The sequence below is a fragment of the Branchiostoma belcheri genome, unplaced genomic scaffold (genome assembly GCF_001625305.1).
Source record: "Branchiostoma belcheri isolate BF01 breed outbred unplaced genomic scaffold, Haploidv18h27 scaffold52, whole genome shotgun sequence".
Taxonomy (NCBI): domain Eukaryota; kingdom Metazoa; phylum Chordata; class Leptocardii; order Amphioxiformes; family Branchiostomatidae; genus Branchiostoma; species Branchiostoma belcheri.
The window spans coordinates 820,419-830,124 of NW_017804154.1; the positions used below are offsets into that span (position 1 = coordinate 820,419).

At 42.7% G+C, this 9,706-nt stretch overlaps 2 protein-coding genes across 2 annotated transcripts in view; one reads left to right on the top strand and one right to left on the bottom strand.

The window, feature by feature from the left end:
• Nucleotides 1–1,854, bottom strand: part of LOC109480747 (ras-related protein Rab-10-like) — a 10,564-nt gene extending 8,710 nt beyond the window's left edge. Inside the window, exon 1 of the mRNA XM_019783026.1 lies at nt 1,568–1,854. Coding sequence (XP_019638585.1) covers nt 1,568–1,694 — 127 coding nt within the window. The 5' untranslated portion in view covers nt 1,695–1,854. The remainder of the gene's footprint in view (nt 1–1,567) is intronic.
• Nucleotides 1,855–1,997: 143 nt separating this feature from the next.
• On the top strand, nt 1,998–8,562 carry LOC109480745 (kinesin-II 95 kDa subunit-like). The gene is made up of 8 exons (XM_019783024.1): nt 1,998–3,545; nt 4,187–4,320; nt 5,193–5,442; nt 5,790–5,908; nt 6,110–6,223; nt 6,500–6,605; nt 6,958–7,157; nt 7,444–8,562. The coding sequence occupies exons 1-8, from the start codon at nt 2,292–2,294 to the stop codon at nt 7,529–7,531; spliced, it is 2,265 nt and encodes a 754-aa protein (XP_019638583.1). The 5' UTR covers nt 1,998–2,291; the 3' UTR covers nt 7,532–8,562.
• Nucleotides 8,563–9,706: the final 1,144 nt, after the last annotated feature.

Consider the following 9,706-nt stretch of genomic DNA (forward strand, 5'->3'; position numbering starts at 1 on the left):
ACAACTGCCTAAACCTACGGCCTATTCCACAGGATTGTAAAAGTAGGGATGTTTCTAAAATATGCATTTACTCCAATATCAAAACAGCTACGGTAAAAATAAAAAGACGTGCATCATCCCGGACATAATGCAACACCACATGCGAAATTACACAGATATGCGACGTACGGCAGAATGCGTTTTGGCTGCGAACATCTTCCAAAAAACTTGGCATCTCTTAACCGTGGGCAAAAACATCTGGAACCACTTATAAAAACCACCCCGTATCTGCATGAACTTTTACCTCCCCCCCCGCTATTCCAAACAACGCGTTTTTCTGGACCGTTCCAATTCGCCTCGTAATTGTAGGGGTGCGTCTGCGATATTACATTGACCGCGAAAGCAGCAACGGCAAAAATACACATTCGTGCATCAACACGGGCATGCCCGCAGACGGCGTATCAAATTGCGTGCCGATTACACAAAGAGAACCCAGTGTTTTGACTGCGAACATGAAAAATCAGCCGATTACAACACTCCGTCCGGAGGTCCTGACCTCCTTCACGGAGTAATAATAAGGAAATTAAAAAATAAATAATTGAAAATGAAATATGTTGTACAGATTACTAATGCAAGTAGTACCGGTACGGCGGTAGTAGATTGAATCATTCTAGTGACTAGTTTGTGTACAGGTACTAGTAACTCAAATAGTCATTCTTATAAATTATACAGCTTCTTTTTACCTCATCTGTGTCATGAAAATGTGATCCCAAATTCAATAGAATGAAATGAAATGCACAGAGGAAAACAGAATTTGGACTCTTACTCATCAGAAGACTTCCTTGTTACTAGTAATTAAATTAATAGTCATCTCTGTATAAATGTAGTTGTAACTTGGATGCAATGACAGATATAATTTTTTGTGGCAGCCTTACATTTTCAAGTTACCAGTACGGTAATGGTTGACAGAATAGAAAAGCATTCCTTATCCAAGCTGTCCTAATTTACAGATGACACCAAATCCTTGTACGAATTTTTGCCATGACTCAGGGGTGACATGGTGGCACTTCCCTAGGGACGTGCCTGTGTGGACTGTGGAAGACTGTTTTGGCACTACAGTGTGGGTGTGACCCTTTTCTATCTCCCAGTCTAGAATTTCCCGTCATCTGCACATGAAAGATCAGGTCTTCTGCGTGGGCGGTAAGCCCCTGATGTACAGGCACGGCGTTGGAATTTCCTTTCAACAGACAAAGAAATGACGACGAGTTGCCCCAGGACAAAGTTTCAATTCCCTAGATGAATATTCAACTCTGCCAAAAAATCCCGGACGACATATCTGTTACAACCAAAACTTTTATGGCCTGACCCCTTGTTGTTGTTGGTATCTAGACTTATGCTACGTTCTAGATGATGCTGGCAGCTGAAGTAGAAAGATAACATGTGGACTCGTGATAAGCTAAGGGTTACATATTTTGACATAAACTCGTAAGTTCTCCGTTAGCTGTGAAATTTTAGGATTGAAAACCCTCGTGACCGGCGAAGTACCTTTCGGGCCACAAATCTACCCTTTCCAGACATATTCTCTTACCTATTGTTGATATGAAGGTCGTGTTGAATGCGTCGTCTGAGAATCTGAAGAGGATACACGTCTTGCCCACACCGGAGTCACCGATTAGCAATAGTTTGAAGAGCAAGTCGTAGGTCTTCTTCGCCATTTTTGAAAATTTGGAGAACTACATCCAAGATGGCCGCGCTACCCTATTCCACAGTGTACATCACAGTGTCAGTGATTCCTCGGTCCTGTCATAAAATCTATCAGTACGCCTTGCCGGTTTGAAATGATGACTGCAATAAAATTAGACTAATTACGTTCAGGAGGTAGGTAGTTGTCTTTGTTGGAAAAGCTTTGAATATATTAAATACAGGCCTTTGGGAAATGGAAACCACTTAGATGTGGGGTAAGCCGTAGAGGTCAATGACGTCATGCCATGCGCGCTCGATAACATCCGGGTTCTTTTCGTACCTGCATATTTCAAACCAAAATGGCGGAAGAGGGAGATCCTGAATGGTAGGTGACGACACCGAGCTTTGTTTTTCTTGTCCCGTGCCTCTCTACTGTCATGGAAACTATGCGCCCTAGGGCTATAGAAACTATGGTAACCACAGAGGTGGTATAGCAACATTTCTGGTGTAATTTCTCAGGCATAAACGTTACCGAGGAAATCTAAAATCAACCTGAGCGCAAGACCGTCATAAAAATTATATTTGACAGATAGTAATTTGTACCACCGGTATCGGGACTTTTAACCAACATGTCGAAGAAAAACGCAGAGAGTGTAAAGGTGGTTGTAAGATGTCGTCCACTGAACCAGAAGGAGATAAAAGACGGTCACCAGCGGTGCGTGGACATGGACGTACCCCGCGGGGTGATCCAAATCACCAACCCGAACTCCCGCAACACAGAGCCGCCCAAAACATTCACCTTCGACGCCGTCTACGACTGGAACTCCAAACAGATAGAACTCTACGATGAGACTTTCCGGCCCCTTGTGCAGTCTGTTCTAGACGGCTTCAACGGAACCATCTTCGCGTACGGACAGACGGGCACGGGTAAAACCTGGACTATGGAGGGCGTGCGGACCGATCCGGAACTGAGAGGGGTGATTCCCAATTCATTTGAACATATCTTTACCCAGATATCCCGTTCCCAGAACCAACAGTACCTTGTACGCGCTTCCTACTTAGAAATCTACCAAGAAGAGATCAGAGATCTACTGGCCAAAGACCAGAGCAAGAGACTGGAGTTAAAGGAAAGGCCAGACACAGGGGTGTATGTCAAGGACTTGTCCTCATTTGTAACCAAGAGTTCCAAAGAGATCGAACATGTCATGAATGTGGGCAATCAGAATAGGTCTATAGGAGCCACCAACATGAACGAGCACAGTTCACGATCGCACGCGATCTTCATCATCACCGTGGAGTGCAGCGAAGTGAGAGAGGATGGGGAGAACCACATCCGCGTGGGGAAGCTCAATCTCGTCGATCTGGCCGGCAGCGAACGACAAGCCAAGACAGGTGCTACCGGAGAGCGCCTGAAGGAAGCGACCAAGATCAACCTGTCCCTTTCTGCACTCGGAAACGTCATCAATGCCCTGGTAGATGGGAAGTCTACGCACATTCCATACCGTGACTCCAAATTGACACGCCTCCTGCAAGACTCGCTAGGCGGGAACGCAAAAACCGTCATGGTTGCAAATATCGGTCCTGCCACGTACAACTATGACGAGACCATGAGTACACTACGGTATGCAAACCGAGCCAAGAGCATCAAGAACAAGCCCAAGATTAACGAAGATCCCAAAGATGCTCTCTTGCGAGAGTTCCAGGAAGAAATCGCAAGGCTGAAAGCCCAACTGGCCAAGAAAGGACCTGGAGCAAAGAAAGAAAAGGGTTCTAAGAAAGGGAAAAGGAGGAGTCGCCAGAAGAGTGAGTTTGGCTCTGATGAGGAGATAGAAGATGAAACAGAAGAGGACATCTCTGAGGAAGACACAGACAAGTACATACAGGTGGGTGTGTCATCTAACTAACCATGCCTGTTGTCACATTGAAGCCTGCAGTCATGTAGTTGCCTGAAAAGAGAGGGAGTGAACATGCTTTCTTTGTGTTCCACATGTATGACTGTTGCATGTAAATTACATGTAACCACATTTTCATCCCAGTAATTTTATAATGCCATGCAGATATATCAGAAGTTTACAGCCTACTACTTTAGAAATACTATGTGTAGTTCTACAATGGACTCTTTCATTAGTAATCATCAAATGCTCATGTGTACATCTTGTTATTGCATTGGTCTGCTCTCTGAACTGTTATTTTACATGAATAGAATCTACTACACATGTTGTACTGTTGATCCCTTTTTTGTCTATCCTCCACTCTGGTACTAGATGTCTCTCGAGTCCAGCATAAATCTTAAGGTATTCGGATTGTCCTTCATGTGGTATCACACCAGCAATTAACATTGGCTGATTTTCTGCACCTTCCTGCACAAAAATTTGCTTCTGTAGATGAATTCCTGTTGCTTTCATTGCTCCACAGTTGGTATTTTCCGCCCTGTAATAGTTTTGCAGTTTCATGGAGACACAAGAAGAGAATGCTAGACTTCTCAGTCTGTGTCTTAAAGATCCCAATGGTTTCTTGTTTGCAGGAACAACGTGAGAAGCTGGAGAAAGACAAGGGGGCGATCCTGCAGGATAAGAACATGCTGGCTGATGAGAAGGACAAACTTCTGCAGGAGATGGAGAAGAGAGACAAGGAGCTGAAACGGCAGCAGGAGGCCAGGTGAGGACATGAGTTATGGGATCGGGCCACACCAAGTAGATTTGGTGGTTCTCGTACTTTTGCATATAGCTCAACTGCTATCTAGAATTCTGGGCTTGTTACCCTTCTTACATCATCAGCTTTTCTTTCTTTAATACATAGTACATGTCATTGGTACCACCAGTCCTCCCCTTGTGTGAAGCGACTGTCCCATGATAAATACATTCTTTTCAACCTGACTAGACATGATGTACATTGTTATGATGAAAAATGGCTTCTGATTGGATTATGTACTAGTGATGTCATTCTGCTGCAGAACTGCCCCAATACAATGTATGATGATGAGTGTGTCCTGCTGTCTATGAATTCCCATAGCTGTTGTTTTAGAAAGATAATTTTTTCTTTGCAAATCTATAATCTCCTTGGATTAGAGTTCTACATTTGTCGCTCCCTGAATATAAAACCCATAAGGTTAACTAATTTAGGCCAAAAATCAAATCAGAAGCCATATGTACTCTAAACTGATTGTTTTGCATAATATCCTTGTGTCCTGTTTTCATCTGTATGGAGATTGTTGATAGATAGGTGACAGATGTTTATCTCATTTTTACCTCTGTGTATCTTTGGTGTGTCAGTTTCCTGTTGTTTTTCCATAGTTATTTCCACATACTACAATGTAGACACAGGGAAAATAAGTTATATCAAAGGTCTCAGAAAATATTATTTACACAGTGTCTTTAGCTTCCTGTTCAATTTGTATATGCATGTCTGTTGCCTAATGGGAGCCAGTAGAAAAATGCATAGACAGAATCAGTAAGAAATTCTCAATAATGAATAAAACAAGAAATTCACCAAAAGTCATGTATGAAATGTTTGATTTCCTGTTGCTACAGAAACTTGCTAGGGAACAAGATCAAGGCCATGGAGAGCAAGCTTCTGTGCGGTGGGAAGAACATCGTGGACCACACCAACGAGCAGCAGCGCGCCCTGGAGCAGCGGCGCCAGGAGATTGCCGAGCAGAAGCGGAAGGAGCGGGAGATGCAGCAGAAGATTGAGGAGCAGGAGGAGACCACCATCGAGATGAAGGGAACATACACCTCCTTACAGCAGGAGGTCGACATCAAGACTAAGAAACTTAAAAAGGTCAGAATTTCTCATACCCTGGAGTTAAGCCTTTTTAGCTTTATTACTCTCTCTCTGTTTGTCACTGCCCTGCCCTATCCGTGTTTCATTTGAAGTTTTGTTTAGAATTCGAAATGGTGCACTGAGCGCCTCCCCCACTGTTGACAATGCAGTGGCATGATTGGACTATGGCAGCATGAGATCATCCAATCATCAAAGGCCCTGCCCACCATGCCTCATTATGACAGTTAGAACTTGCAGTCTGCCCTTCTCCATATACAGAAATACATGTACATGTAAATGATTGCAGAAAGTGATCAGTTTTGCAGCCAGAAAACTTGACCTAAGAAAGGAAATGTTTCTTGCAGCTGTTTGCCAAGCTCCAGGCAGTGAAGTCTGAGATCCAGGACCTTCAGGAGGCTCATATCAACGACAGGCAGGAACTAGAGCAGACTCAGATGGAGCTGACCAGGGAACTCAAACTCAAGTAAGTCTGAATTACATGACATGTAACAAAGGCACAGGGTCAGGATCAACATGGAACAAAGAACAGGAGCAGAAAGGAAGTCACAGAGAACTACAGCAGATGCAACAGGAACTGATACAAGAGATAAATTGTTGTACATGTAGCTATAGCTATATTCATTTTGTAATGCCATTTAAGCAATCAAATGCTCTTGTTCTTCAGGGTCCTGGTGATAGAGAATTTCATCCCACCTGAGGAGAAGAAGAAGATCATGGACCGCTCCTACTTCGAGGAGGAAGAAGACACGTGGAAACTCAAACCTTGTTCAAAGGCTGAGTAAGTTTCTTTCTGGGGTTTGTGTACTGTTTTTTTTTCATTTGTCAGCCTATTCTTAGATAGTAGAACACTAAATGTGACATAGTCATTTAAGCCACCTTGTAACATTCTGCCATCTAACACTCCACAACATTGCAATCATATGAGGTATGCTGATTTTTCACCCCGTTCAATCAAAACAGGAATTACTTATACCTGAAAGGCCTCATTGTTGTGTCTGTGATATCATATTATGTGTAAGATAACTAACTCTGATGTGACTATTGTATTTCCCAGTACCTCCACCATGGCCAACAGACCTGTGTCTGCCATTGGTGGGCGCAGACCTGAGACAGAGTACGCCAGGATGGCAGCCGTCATGAACGGAAACCCTCGCTTCAAGGTAACAGGACAACACCCGTGTGCAGATGTATTTGGGAAGCTTGTTACCTCTGTATGGAGGTTTTGTTTTCAGTGTGCTGTCTGTTTCTTTGTGTGTGTCCGTAGTTATTGGGAGTAGAGTCACGGAAAGTGAGGGAGAGTGAAGTAACCGCAGACTGAGAGGAAGGTTGGATTAGAAGTGAAAATGGTCTCCCTGAAGGCTGGGAGGAAGTAAGGTGGAATTTGTGTTTTTTCTACATGTAGTAAGGCACCTAAACCAGATAGTCTATTTTTATACTAAAACTGAGGCAGAGCCTGAGGATCCATCCTTTCTGTTGCAAACCTCTCTTTACATGTCCCTGCTGTGTTTGCAGGGAGAGAATATCCTGTTTGTGGAGCTGGACATGCCGACCCGCACCACGCGGGACTACGAGGGTCCTGTGGTGGCACCCACCGTCCAGGCCGCGCTGGACAAGGCCCTGGAGGAGGAGGATAACCTGGAGGTGGACGCCAGCCATGACCTCTTCTCTCCTGGCAAGAGGAGGGACAAGATAAAGGGCAGCAAGTCTTCACGGTGAGATTGGTTCCTCTGTTAGCAACAACTGCAGATTATTACTGCCATGTATTGAGGGTTTGTTTTCATGGTGTCTGTGTGCTTGTTTCAAAACTGAAGTTAGGTCACATGTCCCAGAAAAGGTCATCTCATTTCCTGTCTTCAATTTCTGGCTATAGGCTTGTCTGTTGCATAGAGATACACAATAATGAATAGAACAAGAAGTTCACAACAATATTTCATGGGGTATGAGATCTTTGTATGTAATCACATTACAACTATAACTTTTGTTTGTGTTTCTTTTCAGACCTAAAACTGGAAAGAGAACATCTGCTGGCGGGAAAGGAACTGAGTCACAGCAGTACCCAGAGGCCCGTGGGCTTGTCCGAAAGTGAGACTTCAGCAAAGCATCCTGGGTGGAAAACCTTCATCAGCTGTTACTCCTGTGACCATTCAGCCATGCCACCTAGTGACCACAAGCAGAATTGCACATGTATTGAATTGTAAATATGAATAGGCATTGTCCAAGTGATTCTTGGCAATCAGAGAATGATTCCATAGAAAATGTTGTTCTGTGAAAATGAAACTGTATTGTATATCAGGACCTTACTGGTTACAAAAAATCTTTGTTTTTTTGGTGCTGCTGTTTAGTAAATCGTACCTTAAATTTTGCAATTTGCATATCTTTATAAGTAAATGTTATTTTCTATGTAGTTGAGTTTTGAGAGTGTTTGCCTTCTATACATTTTGACTCTGTTGTAATGTAGTTGTACTTGTGCACCAGTCTATGCAACAATTTATGTATGTGTACCTGTTTAACTTTTCTTGTTTAAATGCTGCATATAGTTAAAATCATTTTTGTATCCAATGGCTATTTTGCCACTGGCATGTTTGTGCATTACATTCACATAGAACTATGAGGACCAATCATTGAGAATGAAAAAAATGACCACTGCCTTGCCAACTGTAGGGCTCCACTTGTGATCAGTGCTGGTATAAACTGGCAGCTTTCTGTGCTGCCGATTTTCACAGAATGCACTGGAGTTGAAACGCCTTTTCTGAGCACAACATCGATTGACAAGGCTGCATCACCAAACACAGAACTTCTGTGAATATGTTATATATGTAGGAAAATGTAGGAAATGACATGTTGCATGTAATGATATCATTCTCCAAGCTGTTTGTTTTTTAAACCATTGACTTTCTGAGGTCTAATATGGTGAATTACTTCTCTATGATTCTTTATCTCAGTGATTGTGCTAGATTATTTGTTATTGAATCAGATTCTTTTAAGTCAGATACAAATGTAAAAGTACATATAGGAAACAATTGTAGCATATGCTAAATGGTATTTGGCCAGAATTGTGGTATAGCTCTGTCATGCACACTGTTGTGTGTGTGTGCAATACAGCTCTTGAACCTGTGATTCTAAGGGAGGTGTCTTTTTTTATTGCCCAGTTCATTGGATGCCAGACTGTTGCAGGTTTTAATTGAGGGGTGTCTGTAGTAAAATGTCTTGGGGTATGCTGTCTCTAGAGCCAAGGAACTGGACTGTGTAGACCCTGGCAATAGTCTGGCATTCTATCCAAGAGTACTAAGATGATGTTTTAGTGACCGCTTACTCTCCCATGGTAGCAAGTGAAAAGGGAGAGCCAGTGGTAACTACAATTATAAAGATGGCACCTAGGCTTAAGATTATGCACATCATATTTTGTTTGTAAGTAGGCTACAACTGGTTGAGAATGATGGGTCACTAGTGAGGAGACAGCCATGACTGTACAGCAAGATGTTTTTTTTACAAGCAAGCAGCTGATTGTATTGGTTTGCTGTTCTGCCTTATTTTTCACAGTGTGAATGTGGTTGTGCCTTACCAATGCTGACTGAAGGGCCCATATGTAGTCCAGTGTACATACATGTGGCTTACTCTGGGAATCTGAATGAAGATACATTTGTATTTCAATGTTTTGCACACAAAATGCTCAATGCCCCAACCTCTTCTCATTTTTACCTCACACATGACCCTCACCCTTTCAAAGTCACATTCTAGCTTTTTGTTTTAGGAAAAAATCATGGAACAATTTTTGGATCATCTGTCCTTGTCTTTCTATCAATGCAATGTTCAACAATGTGTTGTACATGGATATTCAGAATACTGTAATTGCAAATATTGAAACATTGTTACAGTAGTTTAGACCTTAGCCATACTTGTAAGACTTGGATGGGTCTTGTATAGCACACTTTCTCACATGGGAATAAATGTGCAAAATGATATGTAAAATATTATCATGCGTCTTGCACAGAATCGCTTATGAATATGTAACACCACAGATATATGCTGTTGGTTAGTATATACTCTGATTATCATATGGTATACTACGTTGAACTGTTGTTGATTGAAACTCTGCTGCCACTATGCACAGTGGGGATATCCTCACTAGATGGCTTTGAACAACGCTTGCAGCTACAGTCACACCTGCACAAGGCGACCACCTAGGGGACTGAAGAAAAGCAGCCGCCTTGGAGAGGTGGTAGCCTGGTAGGCTTCGGAAAGAGTTGACCAACTAAGTCGC